General features: G+C 48.3%; 1 protein-coding gene across 1 annotated transcript in view; it reads left to right on the top strand.

Moving 5' to 3' along the window:
* PCBP3 (poly(rC) binding protein 3) overlaps positions 1–21086 on the top strand; it is a 67952-nt gene that overhangs the window by 13157 nt on the left and 33709 nt on the right. The window contains exons 3-4 of the mRNA XM_026048898.1: positions 6214–6292; positions 7493–7614. Coding sequence (XP_025904683.1) covers positions 7549–7614 — 66 coding nt within the window. The 5' untranslated portion in view covers positions 6214–6292; positions 7493–7548. The remainder of the gene's footprint in view (positions 1–6213; positions 6293–7492; positions 7615–21086) is intronic.

Genomic DNA, 21086 nt, shown 5'->3' with positions numbered 1-21086 from the left:
CAAGCTATTTCAGATGCTTGGTGGAAAGCCCTCCCTGAGATCACATGCTGGAAGGGCACACATATCCCAGTGATGCTCTGGGACCAGGGCTGTGCTGGCCCTGCAAGCAGCCCGTGCACCTGGACCTCTGGTTGGAGGCTGTGTCTCRTCTCCTGTTCCCCACTGACTGAAGCTCAGCAGGATTGAGGATTGTGGATCATGACCATGGGTTTGCTGTGCACCCAAATGGCTGCACGTGAAGTTTTGGACCTGCAGATGCACCTCCTCTCCTAGGGCATCACCTTTGCTTCGTGCACACCTTCTGTGCACCAGAATGAGGTACTTCCTTGCCATGATAGTTAGAGACTGCAGAGAGCAAAGGGGGCTATTTGTGGAGCCCCAACCCAGGGAGACGCGACCCACACCAGAAGTAGGATCAAATCCCGCATGCTGTATTCTCATGGCAGGGCAGCTGCATTGTAGGAAGCAAGGCTGGAAAGTTGATGGGAGGAGCAGAGAGAAGCATCTCTGCCTTAATGACAGGAATCTAAATATCCCACCTCAATGGTGCTGATGAAAACAATACAAATTGCTGACAAAGAGGGCATAAAAATAAAAAATAAAGCTTGAGTTAGCTGCTAGAAAGGTTTGCAGATGCTAGAGCATCTCCCTCGAGCTGGGAAGAGCTGAGAGAGAGCTTTTCCCTGGGAAAAAAAWTAAGACTAAACAGACAAACCAAAAAGGTTTGAGAAAGGAAAACACCTTCATGGAGCATGCGAGGAATGAGCTTTCCCAAACGGACGACGTGGGATGGACCTGCAAGGACTTCRGGGTTATTTATAGTGGCAGGGAGGGGGTTATTAGCTGATGTTCACAAGTATTTTAGTGTGAGTGGTTTTTGGAGCTTTGCTGAGGGCTCCGATACTGGAGAGAAGGGAGCTCTATCCCATTGCTCGCGCTCCACTCCGTCAATCCCATCTCGTCACCAGATGCTGTTTCAGGTGCTAGCTAATAAAGAGGCTGGAGGTGAGTTAGGAGAGAAAAAAAAAAAGAAAAAAGAAAAAGAAAAAAGAAAAAAAGAAAAAGTAAGAGCTAATGACAAGCAGGCTTAGGCAGGGTGGATTTATGCGGCCTGACTGAACTAGGTTTGCGGAAGCAGAGGAGGAGGGAGCGGGCTCTGGGGGCGATGCCGGGGGCTGGCKCTTCCCGAGGCGCCTCCCTTGGCTTCCAAGGGGATGGAGGCGCTGAGTACAGCCCTGCTACTCCGGCGCCGACCCCAGCGCAGCCCGAGGCTGCTGGACGGGCTGGTGCCGATGCGTTGCTGAAGCGGTAGAGGGACGTGAGATCGTTCGCTTGTGCTCCRACTGCCCCAAAGCGCTGGAGGGAGCTGGATGCAGGAGTCTCCCCGGCYGAGCGGGCCCCGGGAATGCTCTCTCCCAATGCAGCTGCCTGTCCAAGGGGCGTGCGGTGCGCTGGCTCCCGGTGGGTCTCCTTGGCGGCGCCGCGGAGCGCAGGCTGCTCCTGCAGCGCGGGAACGCGGCTGCAGATCGAGTCGGGCACGAGGTGCTGCACGAGGCGCCGCCGCGGCCCTCTGCCCCGGCCCGCTCACCCGCCCGGCTGCGGAGCCTGCGGCACGGGCTGGGTTTCCATTCCCCCACATCCCTCCTCCTGGCAGGGCTGTTTCCCACAGGAATACTGATGGAGACTACAAGGTGTCAGCATGGAAATCTTTTAACTTTACTTCATCTCCCCAAGTGGACAATGTCTCCGTTCATTAGGTATCCACCCAGGGGGCAGATGTCAGCTCTGCTCATGTAGCTCGTGGCTTTTCTCAGCTTATCTCTGCRGAGGCTCTGATGGCTTCGGAGCGCTCACCTCCTATCACGTCACGCTGGCTCCTCCACGTAGGGCTGTCCCTTCTCCCTCTCGTGCAGCCACCGCGTGCAGGATCTCACCTGCATGCCCCATGCAGTCTTCTCCTCACTTTCCCATCCCCAGGAACTGGGTTTGGGAGAATGATTTATTGGGAAAAACAAAGGAGTAGTGGTGGTGAGCGCGTGTGCAGCACTTGAATCGGTTTTCCGTGGCCAGGCTGCGCCTGGGAGGAGAAACCATCACTGAAAGCTGCCCAGTGAGGCTGATTCGTTCTGACAGCTTTTTCACTGGGACATTAAAATCATTGCCTCTGTCTCTGTAAAACATACAGTAAGTCGAATGATGGGAACACAGGTCAGAAAAGGATTGTTCTCTCTTTTTTTTTTTTTGTGATGAACATTGTCACTAAAAAGAAAAAATAAAGGAAAAAAAARAAAMMCACAAAAACAGCCAGACAAAACCAATCCCACCAGCCCATGCAGAGGAGCTGCTACCCCTCATCTAAGTGGAGCACAGCGTGGGGGTYCCCTCCAGCCAGAGGGGAAGCTGTCAGCCTGAGAACGCAATGCAGATGGAGCCAGCTCCATGAGAGTCCCAGCTATAACATCTGCAAAGTGCATCATGGCTCGTGGACTTGGGGACATGGATGGTGCCAGCTGCAGTGCATGCCCTCCTGGAGATAAATAAAGACGGTTGTGTTTTCCTTGGGGGATTTGCAATAAAGTAAGAGGGTATCTGTGAGCCTTTGTAGCTCCCTGCATGCCTTAGAAGGAGCTCTAAGCCCATGTAGGAGCTTTGGGTTTCCTTTAAGTCCTAAACTCCATACAAAGAACCAAGCAAGCTCCCTTTGAGGAGCTAAGAGTCAAGTATTCACAAGTGAGGATAGGCTGAAATCAAGCTCTATTGCAGATTTAATTTGGGGCAGCTGTGCAGGCAGGTTGCATTAGAGTCTTTAAATAGAGGGGCAGAGGCTGCTTTTGCAGTCTTCAGTATGCAGGAAGGGCAGGTGGGTTCTGCAGTGGGTGTCTTGGGGCTCTTCCCTGCAGCTGAGCTGTGTACAATGAGGTGGAGGACATCAGAAGGTCTGCAGTTGTCTGGGGAGCTGGGGTTGTGGTATGGGGCAGCCGTGCCAGCAGCAGGGGAAAGTTTTAATTCCGGAGGAAGGCAGCTYTTGTGCTCCAGGAGGCAGCCAAGGGCATTAGGGCTGTAGAGTAAACAAGGTGAACCTCTCGTTTCTGCCCTCGAGCTGCCCAGCAGCCCTTGTCCAGCCCCTTTTCCTTGCCAGCTGGGGGGTCTGATGCCCAGGGTGGATGCATGGCTTGCAGGGACCATGCTCTTGGCTGGGGTTTAACCTTTGAGGGAGCAGGCTGGTGATGGTGGTGGGAAGGACCAGCTGCTGAGCCTTATTTTTCATCTCTTCCTTTAGCTGAGGCCGGTTCTTATCCTGCTCTTTTTAGTAAAGAAGAAACCTTGCCCAGCTGTCTTCTAGATTCATCTGAGCATAAAATCTATTAAGAAAAGCTACAGCCTGAACCCCTATTCCCATGTTGCAGAGCTGCAGTAGTCACACTGCCTTGGTGAAGTTTCTGATGCCTTTGAGAAAGGAAAGTTCCTAAGTGCCTGTGTGGTTATTTTTAACTAGTGACTTTCCCAGGTCTGTCCGTGCTATTCCCAAGCAAGGCTGGGAGCCAAYGTGTGGTGCTCCAGGTGTATGTGGCTCTGCCTCTGTCCATTGCCCTAAAGGATGTACAGGCCTGAGGTACWCTTGGAAAATCCACAGAGTGCCAGCTGTAGCTTTGGCTTCCAGATGTCACTTTGGATGGCTGCAAATGTCCTCAGGAGCATTACTTACTCTATTCCAGCCAGCGCRGAAGAGAGAGAACTGTGACAGCCTCCAAGGCGGCCTCGCGGAGACGCGCCCAGGACCAGCTCACGCGTGGAAATACTTGTCAGTGTGCCTCAAAATAGCTCCGTGCACGAGGAGGGGGTTTGCGGCAGCTCCTGTCTCCAATCTGTTCAAGTGGATGATCTCTGCAGGCTCATCCTTCTYGGGGGGAAGAGCAGCGGTGGCTTCGCGGTGGAGCAGGGCTTGTGCCTTGCCCTTGAAACTGCTTCTGCTGCTTTGTGTGTTCCAGTGAGACCCAGTTTCAGCTCTTTGCCTTAGGATGTAGAGCTTGTTTTCCAAGAGCTCGCAAGGAGACCAGTTGTGTGACTATATAGGCTCTCTGATTCCCAAATAATTTTAACAAGAGATCAGACAGGATTTATTTTTGTTTCTTTTGAATTTAATAGGATAGCATGGGCTCATCAGGCTGCTTTCAGATGCTACTGATGGTTTTGGTGTAATGTACCCTAAAACGAAAATCCCAAGGCTTTCCTGTGTCTGTCCATTGTTCAGGGCATGTGTGGTGATCAGCACGGACCTTTGCCTGCCATTGAAATCATATGGTCAAACCTTTCTTTAAAGAATGCTTGGTAACATCAATGTGATTTCCCCCCCCCCCCCCTCTTAACTATGCAAGACTAAATCTGGCAAAACTTTCAGTAGATTGAAGTGGCCAAGTCCCTCAGCATATTCTGGATGCTTCAAGTAAGGAAACAGTCCTGCTGAGCTCTGTGGGAGTCAGCACGTGTGTTTTGGGCTGACCCCACTGGGAAATAATTCCCTAAGTTGGGTTTGTGCTGCTCAGGATAGGACCCAGTTATAAGATTCAGTTGGCCCTTCTCTGGGCAGAGTTAAGGATGTGAAAATGTCCATCTGCCCTGGGTTTTTCTGGAGAACGCTGCTCTGACTGGCTGTGTCTGTGCTCCAGCATCTCCTGATCCTGGCCACCGATGCACACAGTGGGACTGACTGCATCGTCATATGCTCGTATCTGAGAGTAAGAGATGGGATTTTTGTGATGACCTGGATATCTTTGCCACTATTTCGTAAAGAAATACTCATGCATCCTGAGTGGCTTCACTTGAATACTGCGCAGGAGGTCAGGGCTGTTTAATGTTTATTGTTCTAATGAACTTGCGTGGGAAACAGCTGAATTGAGAGGATTGTCTGCAAGACCATACTATTAATGGAGATGAGGGGGGCAAAGGGCTAGGGAACAAGGCAAGCAGAGATTAATGCACTCTTGGTTTATTCTGGATTTATATCAAAAGTGGCCTGAGTGTCCTGAGGCAGAGAAGCAGTTGTGGAGGCAGAGCATAAGAGAGGGCATCTTTCTTCTGYCCTCCTTTGTAGGGCGTAGCTGCCACATGCAGCTGAACCTTCCTCTTTGAGACATAGGCTGAATTTGGGAATAGGACCTGTGTACTTGGTAAATAAGAGCTAATGGGCAAGCGGACCATGTGGGTAGAGAGCAATGCTTTCCAACTCCTCTCCTGTGTGAGGAAAGAGCAAAACATGAGAGGTTTTTTACCTCTGGTTTTGTTTTCTTCTGATCTCATTGCCTCACATTTGCAAGTCAGAGTCAGGCTGTGTACAGAGGAGAAGTGAGCAGGCTGCGGTAGGATGGCTTCTGCTGTGTCCCCTGCTTTAGTCTTTCCTGTGGGATCCTTCTTCCCTGGGTGCTGCAAAATCCTAGATGTTTTGACATYTCTGTGTGTCAGAAGACAGGGATTATTTCAACCCTCTTGAAGCCCCAGGTGCAGGGTGTTGAGGAGTGATGCAGGTGGTGGGAAGTAGGAGCAGGGTTTCCTTCTGCAGGCTGAATCTGAGCTTCCTCCTCTGCATTTGATTTGATGAAGCTCAGCTGAGGTTGGGAGGGATGCAGTGGGAACGGTGTAGGAGAAGGTCAAGGCTGCAGTGTGCTACTCACAGCTGGTCCCTGTTGGCTCTGAAACCCAGAAATCCCCCAAACTTTGCCTTTCTGTACAGCAGCCTCAGCCATCAGAGARGCCTGTGCTGTCCTGGCTATAATATATTTAAGAAAAGCCAGTAGCTGAAGAGGGGCTGCTAAAAGCAGGTATGGATGCCTCTGCAGGACTGTGGCCATGGTGAAAAATATAGAGATTTAATGTAGGAAAGGAGAAGGATAGATATTTAGGCTGTTCTCTTGCCCAGAATCTGAGTTGGTGACAAGCAGTTTGTGCTGACTGGGAAAATTACCAAAATTCCCATCACTTTAAATGAAATTATCAAAATAATTACCCCAAATTCACTAATTTGAGCCTGTTTTGACTGTAACAGACCCTGGGTCTAGACTGCCTGTTTGCTCACCACAGGCTGTCCCCTCCCTGGCCTCAGCAGGGACCTGTCCCCAGCAGGGAAATGCTGCTCTTTGCTGCAGGTCACCCTGCCCACACAGAGGAGAGGGGAATTTCCTGCAAACTCGGGTGCTGAAGTCTTGCTCTCTCTTTCAGGTCTTCCTCCATCGTCTCCATCGCTGACCCCAGAGCCCTCTGCCTCCACTGGCCTCCCTCATCTTCAGCTTCTCCACAGGTGAGTGTCTGGAGGAGGTTGGGAGAGTAGCATAAATCAGTCCTTATGCTGCAGGGCAGGGCTTTTGYTCACAGGGACCTACACACATGGATATTGGGGAGAAAGAAAAATGATGCYGCAGGGGCAGCGAGGCAGCAAAGCACAGATGGCCCAGAGAAGCTRTGTGGTCTCCATCCTTGTTATTTTTTGTAGGCCCAACTGGAGAAAGACTGGTCTGACTTCAGAGATGACCTTGCTCTAAGCAGTAGGTTGGACCAGAGACCTCCTGAGGTCCCTTCAAACCTTGGGAATCCTGTAGGCTCCCATCGCAGCAACAGGCTTTTTCCCATAGCCGCTGCATTAGCATTTCACATCCAATTTATTGGGGACAAACCTAGGGATTCTGGATTTTGCAGTGGCTCCATACACCAGTGGTGGCTGAGTCACTGGAAAGTGAAAGGTTTCCACCAAAAAGCATAAGCTGCCGTGACATGTTAACAACAGCACGAGGTCCAAGCGATGAGTGGGGACTGCAGTTCTCCCATCGTGATGCTCAAAGCTTAGGGTATGGAGAGGTTTTCCTTCCCTCTGGCACTCAGCTTATTAACTGCCCGGGCTGCTCGATTGATTTTATTGATGGGTGATGCATGCCCCAGTTAACTCGTCAGGAGCAGCAGCAAAAATGAAGGGATAAAAATAACCAGGCACCCATGTAACTGGAATGTGCTGGATTATTTCCATTGATGTCTGGAGAAAGCAGAACCACGGCTTGTGCTCTGGTTCTCCCTATGGGGACAGGTCTTGGCAGACAGACCACCTGGCTGTGGGCTGTCTGAGGCACTTGTTAGGGTCATGTCCCATGTGTCCAGATGCTATCAGCGAGTGCAATGGCATCTTGAGGAGAGAAATCAGTCCCATGTGTGTGGGACTTGGCTTTTTTAGTCAGGTAAAAGGCTGTTGTGGAGAACAGCTGGTAGCTGTGGATTCTGTGGACTCAATAGGGAAATGTCAATAACACCTGGATTCTGGCTAGTGATGTTTGATATTTTAGCCTTCTGAAAGAGGAAAATAAGAGCAAGGGCTGAGAAATGTTGCAAGAGCAATGGGTGAGCTCCTGCCAGTTCAGGGCTTTGAGCCGACTCAGTCCCGCATTAGCTGGATTGAGCTGCTGTTGGGCTCAGTTTGCCCTGGCCCTAACCTGTCCCTTGCCCTGGTCTGTAGGTCTGCACTGTCCGGCCGTGCTGTGGACTGTGGCTTTGGGCTCTGCAGCGCTCAGCATGCCCTATTCTGGTGAAACCAGGCTTTCCAAGGAGTCGCTCTGGAGCCTGAGGCCAGCCTGCAGGGTAAGGTAAGGCAAGACCATGCCATCCACTTACAAATGTTATTGTTGGAAGGGAGAGCAGTCTTYGCAGCTGCAGTTCAGTCGTAGTCTGTTACATGCTTGCACAGAGCCTGTTGGGGGTTGGGGTCTCCAGTGGTGTTGTCATGGTGGGGAYCAGCAGTGCTGTGGCATGGTGGAAAATGGCAGTGGGATTTACACCCTGCCAAGTGTGATCCTGGTAAAGGAATGTCTATTAAAGCGGTAAATCGAAGCCCTAGGAAGTGYTTAGTTGCTGTAGGTGTGTGTTGCTGCCAGGGCTTCTTTTGGCAAAGCGGGCAGCGTGGCCCTGCTGTCACAAAGGTTTTCCATCCTGCTGCCTCTGCCTTCTGTTGTACTCTGCTCTTTGCTTTCCACCACGCTGGCCACAGGGGCCCATTTTAACCAGTGAAAGAGCTAAGCTGGGGAGTGCAGAGACGAGGTCATTTTCATCAGCTGCTCTGCTTTTGTTACTAAAATAGATCTGCTTTGGCCTTGAGCCATCATGTTGTCCCACGCATTGACTATTGCAAATGGATGGTGGGGCAACATTTTCCATTAGCAAAGAGGAGAACATGTGTCTTGGTGAGAAGGCAGCTTCATAAAGCAGAAATGCTGTGGCTGGCAGCAGGCAACCCCACCTCTTTTCATTTAAGTGCCAAGCTTGCTAATCCCTGTTTTCTAAGCATAAAGTATTGGGAGAGAGCTGTCAGGGCAAATCTTTGTATCTGTGAAAAGAAGATGCAGTTCGTGTAAGTGGTAATTTTTTTTTTTTTGGAAATGCAGGTGACCCACTAAGCGTTAGGAGGGGTAGAATTTGCCTGAAAAAAAAAAAGAAAAAGTAGATGTACACAGTCATTGGTTATAAGGTGGTTTTCAGCACTTGTAGCTTGAGCTGCAACTTAGGCTCTTGATTCATAAGCAAGCACATGCTAGTGAAGCTGGCAGAAGATAAACGTGCCCCAGATTTGCTTTAGGTGCTGTACCTTGGGCTCCAGGCAGGGAGTTTGGGAAAGGTCAGGGAACACAGACCAGGCTTGTTTTCTCATCTGTAAAAGCACCCTCCTGGAGGACAGGTAAAGCTTGGCAGCTTGATGAAGGCCCCAGGCTCCTGKGGCTCTCTGCAGCTTGCCATCTCTCTGTTCCCTGGAGAACATTGCCCAGGGCTGTGTGYATCTTGACTCTCAGACTGAGTTAGAAGATGCTGTTCCAGCTCTTACCTGACCTTGGTTCACAGGCCCTCTTCTGTCTTGCAGAAATACTGTCTGAGCATAGAACCAATGTGCTTGTGGCCCATCTTTGGGGAAGAATGGGAAGAATCAGTAAATGAGCAGATGGGAACAGGCACATGCTGGCCATGGTGTTGTGGCCTAAGTGGCTGTAGTGTGGGACCTGCTGCCAACCAGTTAGGGCTGCAATGGTTAGGGCCCAGATGCTACAGGTGGGGCCTTCATGTGACAGGACCTCTATTGCCTCTGCTGTGGTGGTTCACTGGTTCTGTGTGCTATGGGCAGTTTCTCATACAAATGGGGTTCAATTGCAGTTTTTACAAGGGGCTGTGACTCTTCTATTTGGAGATTAAAGGTAATTTTGGGACAGGACTGGTTGCTAATAATGCTTTGAGGGGCATCCATTGAGTTCCCAATCTCTTCTCTGCTTGCTAGCTTCTTGCCTGTGCAAGGCAGATCTCAGGTGGGGACTTCTCATAGCCAAATACCAAGAAAAATGGGGGCATCCTTGCTGTGGGGAGCTGACTGTAGTGAGGACCAGCTTGGGATCAAGTCCCAAAGCTGATGTTCCCAAGCTGCCAGGCCATCTGGCACATGCGTTTTTTTTTTTTCTCAAGCTTTAGTGAAGGCAYTCTTCTACAAATAAGTTGTTAAAGCATCATTTGTACAATCTCCATGACACCCTGCAACTCCCACCTTCCTCTGGGCAGGTCTCCAACTTAATTTTTCTACCCTACCATGCAGCCCTGTCAAAAGCACTATTATTTCTACATTATCTGTGCCCCAGCCCTGCTTCTGCATCCCTAATTGGACAGGAGAGGTACCTGTGAGGAGCTCCTGGCTCTTCAACCTCAAAACACAAGGCAAGTTATGATTGTTATTTTTTCCTTAGGGCACCACCATCAGCTAAGCACCAACTAAGCTAAGCATCAGCCAAGTTGTTTTTGACTGCCCCAAAAGAGACCCAAAAAGTCCAAAGTGACCCAAAAGTCCAAAGACTCTCACAGAGGTGACCTGTTCAGCAATAGTGAGCTTGTGGTTACACAGGGCTGTGGTTTGGAGCCTGGTGATTGTCAGCATTGGGTCACACAACCACTGTGAGATGGCTCTGTCCTGCTTACTTGCAATCACACCTGATAATAGAGGTTGGAGGCTATTTAAGCCCATCCTAAGGGGAAGCACGACTCAAGTTCTTGCTGTCTGCAGCTTGAAGGGCAGCACAGCTGTAAGGGAAGGACTTTGCACACTCAAGTTGTGCTTGGCCTGCCCAAGTCCTCATTAAGGGTGCATAAAAGTTCCTTGGCCTGAGACGGAGGACACCGGCAGGTATTGAAATCACAGCGTTGTACGAAAGTGTTTTGCTCTTCCTAGCTTAGCAGCTTCCCGCTACTACAGTTAAAAGCTATCTCATGAAGGGGAGAGTTGTTAAAATGTGTCCGCTTTAGCTCTTTTCTTTTTAATGCTGAATTTTCAAGGTTGTGTCTCAGATCTTTCTCATGGGACCTGTAGGAACAACAGAGCAACACATTATGGAGACCTGGAGCGACAATCTCTGGTGTTGGTGACTTGTCCCTGTGACCTTGAGGATGCCTGCAAGGCCTCTTCTCTTCCCCTTCATCCCCCACCATTATTTGTAACCTCTGTATTGGACCTACTGCCCTGCCTAGAGCTATCTGTTGGCACCAAAACTGGACATGTTCTTATTTACAGCTGGTCTGTGCTGAAAAGCAAGGAAAGATGGRGCTATCTTTCATCCTTTGAACTTGGAGCTGATTCCATGTATGCAGTACAGTGATTTACTTATTGCATGCTGGTTACTTAATAGCAAAAGTACAAGTATGTCAGAAACCTGTTTTTTTCCTTTTTCTTTTTCTTTTAGACCAGCTGGCATCAGGAAATTGCCCTTTTCCTCATGTCTAAGCCATACTGAAGGTAGCCACTGTTGTTCCTGAAGGCTGGGGCTGTTCTGGGGTGAGGAAGGTGCTGGCCGTGATGCTGGCAGGAGAAGCATTGCCTGTGGTGCCGCACCGGTCTGCAAAGGGAACATCCGTGTTGACCACTAATGGCTTTTTAATGTGACCCTTCTGCTTAATCTGAATTTGAAGGTGAACTAGCCCAGCTACCAGCATCGATCCGGGCCACGAATTATCCGCGCGGCGCCCTGCCCTGCGGAGAGCACGGCCGCGAGCCCTCGGTCCCTTTCCCGCTGCTYTTCCCTGCCTCCCCTTCACGCTCTGCCAAGGCGATCAGTCAGCCCCCGTGCTGCGAGCGCCGCTGACCTTGCTGGGGACAGCGGGGACAGGGCACCGAGGCGCCTGCGAGGGCGGCCCACGGCCCTCTGCTTTGTGCTTAGCCGGTGCAAACCACGTGCAAGGGACCACGTTTCTTGTAGGTAACGATATTTTTGTGTTGAACTCCACGGTGATGGTTGTGGCGTGGGGAACTGATGTCTTGGCAAGCAATGCAATATCAATTGGCTAATCCAGCATRAGTTTGCAGAGTTGAAATAACTTGAAGTATTTTTTGACAGTTCTTAGTGAAGTCTGGGAATCTAGAAGCTAGCCTTAACTAACACACATAGTTCTTCTGGGGGGAATAAAAAGATGTTATATGTTTTTTCTGGCATCTTTCATGCCTTAGCCATGATTTTTTCTGCTGCTGAAAATAACCAACCGTTTTAATCTCAGTATTGTTCTGATCTTTTAATCCAGCTTGCTTTCTCTCGACAGAGCAGCCTAAAATGATTTCTGTCTGCCTATTATATAATTATTCAGAAGATTACTGTGGAGCCAGATTTAGCTGGACATTGCCTGCAGAGGGTGAGGGGGCTGTGACTGGAGAGCGAGGGTGCTAAGGTGGAGAGTTTCTCATACTGCTTCCTTGGATGTGTCCATTGCAAGGTGCAGGAGGGAAAAGCAGTGAGCTGGRTGGTTTGGGCTATATGGGGAAAAAAGTGTATTTGAGCATGCAATGGAGAGTAAGGTTGTCCCTTGGTTTGTGTTTAAAATAAAATGCCTCAGCTTCTGCCTGGTGGCTGGAGAAGAATGACCCTCTGGAAGAAATAGGCTTTTAATTGAAATATGGAATAGGTTAATGCTCTGACTGCCTGTCCATGGGGGAAATTGACTGTCTCAGATGGGCCGTGGTTACCTGGCTCCCTTCCCCACAGGGCTGGGAACTCAGCAGTGGGGCCAGCTGATCCCATCCTCCTAGGGCAGAGCATCCTTCGTGCTTCTGGAAACCCGTGTCCTAYCTGATGGTTCTGAAATATTTTCTAGACTTGCATCCACAGGGACATTGCCATAACTACCATTTTCTTTTAGCTCACATGTTGTGTCTACTTCTCTGTCCTGTTCTGATCACTTTATTGCTTTATTTCTGTCTTTGTTAACACCATGCGAGACAATTGAGTCTCATGAATGAACTGGAAAAAACAGACTGCGCATTGCACTTGCGGAAACATCTGACTTCTCCTGTCCTAGTGTAGAGCCGTGTCCTTGGGAAGAACTACAACAATTAGCAGCTGTGCTGAGCACTGGATTTTGGATGTGGTGGTGATGCTTAGAAGGCTCGGAGGTGGTTTTCTCACAGAAATCAAAGCTCAGATGATTCTTCAAGCCCTTACATAGTAGTGTGGATTGGGACAACTGCTTTGCAGAAATAAATTCACTGAAATTYGTGTCCACCTGCCAGAGGCAAGTTCACCTGAAACCTTTAATTTGTCATAAACAAGCATATCATTAGCATGACAAGATGTTATGRTGGGAATGTTTATTCCTTGTTATTCCTTTTTATTATCATTATAATCTTTTCTCCATTCTCCTTGGTGTTCTTTCTCACTTTAATGTGCTAGTACAAAAGAACAATGTTTAACTTCTAAATAAAATAGAAAGAAAATTAAAACCCAGAAGCAAAGTGAGCTCAAGAACATTTCCTCTTTCTTCAGTTGCCTAAAAAGGCAGCAGCTCCAACTCATTGCTCCTTCAGCTTCCAGACCTCAGGATATTCCTGGGGCTTGTGTTCTCGTTGAGCATTGGTGTGTGAGGCCACCAGGACCTGATGTTACCAAGGGAAGGCCAAAAGCTGCTTAGCAGAACTGTTGCTGACTCAGATTTGGTCTTTTTGCTTTTTTTGTGTGTGTGTGTGTGTGTCCTTCCTCCTGTGCTCAGCTGGTGAGAGCCAAGTGCTGGGATTTACAGTCAGACCTTGTATTTACAAACAGCTCCTTGAGTTGGTCCCCAAGATATATATATTTTAACACACCCCACTGCCAGCAGCCCCACAAGCGTTGGGTGCATGCACTGCTGTACAAACTCCTCTTCCTCGCAGAGGCCGTTTTCCCTGCAGCTCACGGACAGACAGCGTTTTGCTGACACCCTGGCTTAGCGGCTCCCAGTTTCCCCACACAAACAGGCAGAGCTCCAGTGTTCATCTCATACTGGGGCTCCTTTCTCTTTCATGTCGAAAGCATTGGCTGGCTTGTCCTCATCGCCTTGAGGCAACCTGATTTGCTCAGTGGCCTTTAAAAAAAAAAAGGAGAGGGAAAAAAAAAAAATCAAAACCCACTGAAATGACAAATATCGGCGGTGGGAGCATYCCCCTTTCCAACAGACCAAGGGATTTGGGAGAAAATAGGTCACATGCTCTCCATCCTATGCCACGTGGTTGCTATCCCGGGGCCAATGAGGCTTTGAGCCCTCTTTGCTCTACAGCAAAAGATCGCGGGGATTTTTCTCCCCGTTGCATTTTCCCTCTTTCCCCAACGTGAGGAGTGGCCATCTGTCCCAACGTCGCTGCCACGCGCCTTCTTTGGGGAAGGTAAGGAGATTTAGAAGGTTGTGCTGGTGGGAGACCACCTGCYGCGTCCAACATCTTGGAGGGGTGAAAAATAGCGTGGAAGCACCAAGTAAGTCCGAGCTCGGATTCCATAAGAGTTAAAAGAGCTCTGAACGCTTAAGAGCCTTCTTAAGTGAATTGCTCGAGTTGGGAAAATTTACGTCTGTGTTAGGTAAGAATAGTGTTATGGGGAAGCTAATTATATGCCTTAATATACTTAATAGCTTCTCTCTGCGTCCCTTCTATAAAATACTTAAATTTGGAAAATCATCGTTACTTGTTACAGWGTGTGCTTTATTTCCTGGAAATTCRGTTTTATTGTATGATTAGTGACCAATTATAAATACTAGTGAAGCTAGTGCCATTGAGCCGTGAAGCCTTTGTTCCTCTGTTAAGCCAGGAGAAGCTATATAGTCTACGTAGACATAACTTCTGGTGCGTGCTCTAGATATGGGTGTTTATATGCAGGCATAGAGTGTTAACAGCACACTCTGAATTGGCTTAAAGGAAATGAAATTTTAATCACTTCTTGGTGTGGCAATATAGCAGATCCCCAGACKAAGATGTTTTTAGGATACAGCATGTGAAACTTACTTGATTACGCTTCTACCTTTCAGTTGTTTCTTTTTTTCTTCTTTTCATGTACTGAAAATAGATTGAAATTTGAATTTTGGAAAGAGGATCATCTTCTATGAAGGTGATTTTTCTTCTTCGTTTGCCTTTTTTTTTTTTTGCTTTTTTTTTTTTAAAGGACGGCTGACGAGATCCACACATTACTATATTTCAGTCGTCTTCTCTTTGGTTAAACCATTGCTTTATCCATACAAAGGCAAAATAATAGTTTCTAATGCTTTGGAGTACTTAGTTGCTGTTAAAATCAATACCAAAATATCAGCATCTTATTATAAAGAGAAAGCTATATATTTTTCCTCTGACATTTTAGTTGAAATTTGAATTTCTGGGATAATGTAGCTTGAATTTCAGCCGTATGAGAAAATCTTACTGTACTAACCAAAAGTCATGTCTGGTTGAATGTCAGGCACAATGGATCAAGGGCATTGTGTTTTAAGTTTCCTTAAAATGATTGATCTTTCATTTTGACAGATGCGAACACAGATGCTCGCTTGCATTTTGATACGGAARCCAAATACTGAAATAAAGAAATTTTGTATAATATCAGGGGTTACATCCTCARTATAGAATTCCCAAACAATTCAATAATATTTTTTGAAACCCTTAATCAGACTCTTCTCTTATGGATTAATTTATATGAATGGTTTTAGTATTCACAGATAAAGGGAAATATWTAAATTTTTTCTTCCTGGAAAAAAATTGTTTAGAAATATTCTCAGACTAGCTAAAGGATATTAAAAKGATATTTCATTCTGAACAGCATAGATTGATTCAGGAGCGGGAGGAAAAAAATAGATCTGATCAAGGTCAAGAGAAAATTCTTCTAAAACAACCTAAAGGTTTTTTTAAATGGTTGTATTGCAATGGATGCAAGTTATCCTCAAAATGTTTTGAAGAAGCCATGGTATTTTAATGCAAATGGTCAGAAAATATGGATGCTGTCGCGATCTGTGCTGGATTGTGTGGCAGAGACCTGGCAAGCATCTCGTGCAGGGGGCAGTGGTTTTGTAGTGACGGATTCCTTTGCATCCATCTACAAAGACAGCGTTTGCCATGTTGTGTAAAGCTCCTTTAGATAACTTACAAGTGGGGATTTCATCCCTCACGTTTTTGCGGTCTGTGTTTGCCTGCACCTCAAGATGTAGAGCTGCCTTTCTAAGGTGATCGGGTAGCTGTGGCTCTCTTTGCCCATCAATCTTGACGTCTACCAGAGAAATAAAATTCCTGCAGTTAGAGGAAGTAGAGTTTGTCCAGGGGCAGAAAAAAAATAGGTCCCTTGTGCCTCTGATAGCCCCATCGGGAGCCCGCAGAGGGCTCAGGGCACCGGCAGCGCCTTCACGGTTAGAGTTTCTGCGTTSCTTGTGAAGCACTAGCTTGTTCTCCACGGCACAGGGACAAAGAAACAGGAATTCCACCAGGAATGGAGCATTCCTCATCCTGGGCTTGCTGCAGACACACGCTAAAACACACGTTTTAGCTTTTTCCCTTGCCTTTGCAGAGCGTTACACTCCGCGGGGTGCGGGTCCCGTGGCTGTGGGCATGGAGAGGGGGCTCGTGGCCGTGCAGGGTGTGCGCGCTGCGCTGGGGCCTGCTCCCCACGAGCTGAACAAAGGGTGCTCCCCGAGCGCGGCTGTGGCCCGGGGCGGTGTCGCATCGCCGGGGTGGTCATGCATCTGGCTTCACGTCTCCTTCCCTGCAGCATGAGGGCGACGGTCGCCGTCGCCTGCAGTCCRTGGAGCTCGGCTTCGGCAGACACCTACTGACTAGGGGAAATGGAAAGGGAATTTAAACTGGGCTTTCCCAGGGATGGGGAGAGGTGTTGAGCTGTCCTGTAGCAAGCTGCTTTCTGCTTTTCATGGTAATACATTCTTTGTGGTGCTACAGTTTTGTGTTTTTATATATCTGTGTATACATATATGTATTACTTGAGCTTTGCTAAACCAGTTGGTAACTTGCAATGGGTGCCAGCGCAGGGTGTCCTGCTGCAACCAGACCTGGTCAAACCCTTGAATGTACCTTTTGGGTACAACCCTAATGTTTTCGGAGAACAAGGAACCTTCAGAGCGGTGGGAAGCTGTAGCTGAACCTTGGCCATCCCTGGCATGCTGCAAGGAGGTGGGAGGAACAGCCCCAGCCTGGGCTGCAAGGTRCAGAGCATCCTTTCAGACAGCAGTGGGTCCCAGCCCCACCTTGCAGTGGCAGGTCCCCTTGCAGCCAGGGGCAGGGATGAGCGGTGCAGGCACAGCCGGGATGGGAGCTGGGGGTCGGAATAGCCCCTTCTCCGACTGCTGGCAGCCTGGCTTCCTGGTGAATCCTGGGCAAGCGGATTTTTGCAAGCCGGCTCATTTACTCGTTGGTGTATTCTGCTCGCTGTTTAGACCTGAGGTTATAGAGGACCTACTATGGGGAGAAGCAGAAAGGAAAACGCAACTCTCCCCTTGATTTTAATCGAGGTTGAGATTTAGTTGAAGTGAAAATAGATCGGGAGTGACAGTTTTGGAGCCTGCTGTCAGGGTCTGAACGCAGCGCGGCCGGCGATCCACCCTCGGCCGTGGAGAGCCGCATAATGACTTCCCCCATCCTTGGCAGCCGAGCTGGGGCACAACGGAGGCCCCGGGAGTCACCACCACCTCCTCCTTGCTGGCATCAGGCTGCCCAGCAAGCTAAGCTTTGCATGGGGCGCCTGCCACGCGGCATGGAGCGGGCTGCAGCGCTGGGCTGCACCTTCTGCATTGCAGATCTCCTGGCCCAAGGGCGGCCGGGCCACCAGCAGGCTCTGCTTCACGTGCCATCCTTGTGTCCTTGTTCCTCACAGTGCTTATGGCTGGAAGTGGGGGACTAGGCAACTCTTTGAGCTTGATTTCGCCCTGCTTCCATCTCCAGATTTCTACACATAGCTGCTTACAAGAAGGAAGGCTGTTGATGTGATGCCTCCCAAGCGGATTTGTGCTCCCCAGAGCTGCTGTGCCTTAGCTGAGCAGTGCCAGGTTGCTTCTCCAAGGCTTGGGAGACCTCTGCCCCAAGGGTCTCCCTCCACATGCTTCCCATGAGATGCCTTTTCCCGAGGAGTATCTCTCAGGAGCATTGCTTGGAAGCTTTTTCTCCAGCCTAGGGACTATTGATTGTGGGTGGAAAATGTGGACTTAGGTTTGCGGAGCAAGCACGAACAGGGGAAATGCTGCAGGCAGAGCATGTGTTTGAGTCCTGACCTGAACTCGCAGGCCCTGGAAGATGGACAAATATAGCCCAAGACTGGAGAAAACAGGGCAGCTTGCTTGCTGCCCTCTGTCTTGCTTTTCCCCCAATGTGTTTTTGCTAAGTGCAGAATTATCAGACGGGGATAAAGGCTTCCAAGCTGTGTCTAAGCTCTCTCCTGCACCCAGCCCATGGTGGGGAATATGGGAAAGCCTGCCCCCTTCCTTCACCTTGGGCTTSTGCTGCGCTGGGAGCAGGAGACATCTGGGCCCAGCCTTGAAGTGCTTTGAAAAATTCAGAAATGCTCGTGAGAGGGGCTCCAAACCCCGGCCCTTTCATACACAGCTTGGGCTTATCTTAATAATAAGAAATTGGCCAAATTGTGTATGTTTTGTAAAGACTGAAGCATGGTCAAAATAATCCCTGAGCATATCTGAGGAGACCTCGTTGTAACAGAATAAAATTCTTCATCAGCTGCACAGGGACACTATGCTAGAACATTGGGTCTAGCCTCTACCCAGTCATTGTAACTGAGAAACATGCGGGGTTTTTTTGTTTTTAAAATTTTTCATCTTTCCCTTTGCCCTAAAATTGATCTTTTTTTTTCCTCCTCTTTAACCTTTCTCTTGGAGGATCCAGTCCTCAGCCCACATCTCTGGTCCCAGGGACCTGGATGTTTTCCTGAGTTTGTAGGTCTTGCCACTAACGGGTTAAAATTTCATGGGTGATTTGGAGAGCAGTGAACTAGATTTTCTTTTCCCCTCCTACTTGGGGAATGTCCATTCAGCTGATAATCAAGGGAAATGTGATTTTTACTGAGCGAGGGATAGAAAATAATCTCATATCTGTTTTATTCAGACCCTCCCCAGCCCACCAAATGGAATTCTGCCCTTCTAGTGGCTTTCCTTGCTGCTCTGGACCTGCTGCATCCTGTTTCTTCTCCTCATATTCCCTTCTCCATGTCTCTCTGTCCGCTAGCTCCGGGACAGACTGCTCTAGAGCAGCCTTCCCTCCGCAGGGCTCATTCCTGTTTCTAGGGATTAGAGACAAAAAAATGAGATGGGATGAGATGAAGCAGTAAAGATTGCTTTGCTCTCAGGATGAGAGGATTTGTGGGCTGCCCCCAGATCAGTAGATTGAAAACTGAGGAAGATTATTGGGATGATGCTGCCTGTGGGATTAAAAGCAGGGCTGTCCATAGGCTCTGGTGGAAGGGACTAGGGGGGCTCCCAGATGGGCAGGCTGTGGGATGCCTGCCTTGTGTGTAAGCTGTGGGAAAATGGTCCTGGCTGCCTCTTTATCTGTTTAAAAGCTGTATGGTGGGGGAGAGGGGAGGGCAGTGCATATTGGAAGGGGAATGCAAAGATCTTTTGTTTTCTGGAATCCATGCAATGTAGGGGTTTGTTTTTTTTTCAATCAAATCTTCAGTTTGACAGGAAGGATTGTGAGAAATGTAGTTTTGGGAATATGGACTGGCTCTAGCCGTCCTTGCTGCTTGGCCAAAGCCTTTGCCTGATTCTTCATCTCCTTTGTCTTCCTGTGACATCTGYATGTGAGCGGATTGAAGCAAAATGGAAATGTCTGATTGAAGGAACACCTTCCTCCAGGGAGAGGGAGACGGAGGGGAAAAGACCTTGTCCCGGGGACAGGGCAGTTTTAGTCTAGCATGTGGTAGGCTCCAGCACGGGAAAGGGCTGACTGTGGCTGTTCCTCTCTGAAGCCCTTTTAGGGGCATTCTCTTTGGGGTGGCTTTTCCTCCTGAGGCCACAGAGGTGCTTTCCTCTAAGCTGTGCTGCTGTTCAATAAGATGCCAGGAATGTACTTGGAGATCTTTGCAGAAGCTGTTCTTATTTCTAGGCTGCTGGAGGTCAAATAGCTTGTCTATAATATTTTTTTGATTATTTATTGTCTCACTTTATTATCAATCCTTGCCAGGCCTAGGGCAGTGTAAAGTCTCTACAGGGCATGCATGACTGGAGGACTGCCATTGCAGGCCTTCCAGCGTGGATGATGTGGATCAAATCCAAGCAGAGGGAGGCGAATGACTTGAAAGTGGGGTTGGCAACCCGTGAGAAGGTGCAGAGAAAACTGCGGAAAGAAGGCCTGGGTTATCTTTGCTGCAGTTTAAGCACCTGATTTGAGGCTGTCGCCCCAAACCTTAGTTCCTCCAGCTTTTCCTCACAGGGAGTGTGTCCTGTCCCTTGGATGTGTCCTGTCCCTTGGGGTTTGTGTTGTTCCCCTTTGATTTATTGTCTTTAGTTTGCATCTTCCATTAAGAAATGCCTCCTCATTTTTCTTTTGTAGAACCTGAACTTTCGTGTTGAGTTGGTGCAACCGCACCATCTCCCTTTTGAGCTGAATGGAAAACTCCTRTTCTGTTTCTGTGCATTTAATTGCAGGCAGCCAAACTCAGTTCTACACCATGTTGAGCTCCATCTTATTTTCTCCCTTTTATCAAGTTCCTTTGGGCTTCTTACTCTATTCTGAATATATTGCCTTTCCTCTCCTGGGTTTTCAGCAGGCGAGATAACAGGACTATCACTAATAAATGTCTTTGGAGGCCCAACTTTCCAATCATCTTCTTATAAGCTCCATCTACACCAACCTTCTAGTTCATTTAGGTCAATGTCACCTAGGACAGTGTTAACTGTCTCACTACTATATTGCCAAATAGGACCTTTCCTCTTTCCTCAAGAGCTCATCACAGGGCATGTGTTTATTACCATTTCTTCCCTATTTCTACCCTTCATTTCAATTTTTTTTTTAATGTTCTCCACTTGCTTAGCCCACCTGCTGTCTGTGGCATAGTTAGTAGTGTTTGCCTGGACATGCTATAGAGTGCAAGCATGGAGTGTGGCATTGATCCAGCTTAGTCCAAGACTCAGCAGTGCAAGGAAGTGCCATTGAGTTAAAGCTTTGGGAGGGTTTCTGTCACTCGAATACTACTGCTTATTCAGCCATGTCACACAGTACYGTGGCCTGTAGCAGGATTCAAACCTGGCTGGGCAATGAGGTGCTTGCAGCTCTTAAGATGAACATACTTAAGATGTCCATGGTAYGTGCAGTAAGTGAAGACTAAACAAATGCTTGCTCCTAGCCGAGTGCCCATCAGCAGCTCTTCCTGGTGCTCTGGTAGACCTTTGCCACTCAGTCTCTACCAAAAAATGGTTCAGGAAAGGGTAGGCATATAATCTCAGAAAAATATTTAATGAACTGGTTTTATGTATTCTTTAATCTGGCCGAGTAAAATACTGCAATTAATGAGAAAGAGTTGCTCCCTTTGTCCTAAGAAATGTTGTTTCTCAGTGCATGGGCTCTTGAGTCTACCTGGCACGTACTAAAGGCTCAGACATCTGCAGAGCTGAGGATGCTCTTGATCATTGAGCAATAATAGTCCCARCAGAGTAGTGCAAATGGCATTGGCTCTCACTTTTGTTGGCAAAACACATAATGGGTTGAAATCTCTGAGGTACTTAAGCAGTTTAACATTCACTGAAAATATTATATGGGAAAAATGTTCCAAAATTAAGCAGGGTGAACTGTAAGCAACTGAATTAAATTTCAT

This window comes from Nothoprocta perdicaria, unplaced genomic scaffold (assembly GCF_003342845.1).
Source record: "Nothoprocta perdicaria isolate Ctin4 unplaced genomic scaffold, notPer1 scaffold_11, whole genome shotgun sequence".
NCBI lineage: Eukaryota > Metazoa > Chordata > Aves > Tinamiformes > Tinamidae > Nothoprocta > Nothoprocta perdicaria.
The sequence above is the reverse complement of the archived record's forward strand: the minus strand, read 5'-3'. Positions and strand labels throughout refer to the sequence as shown.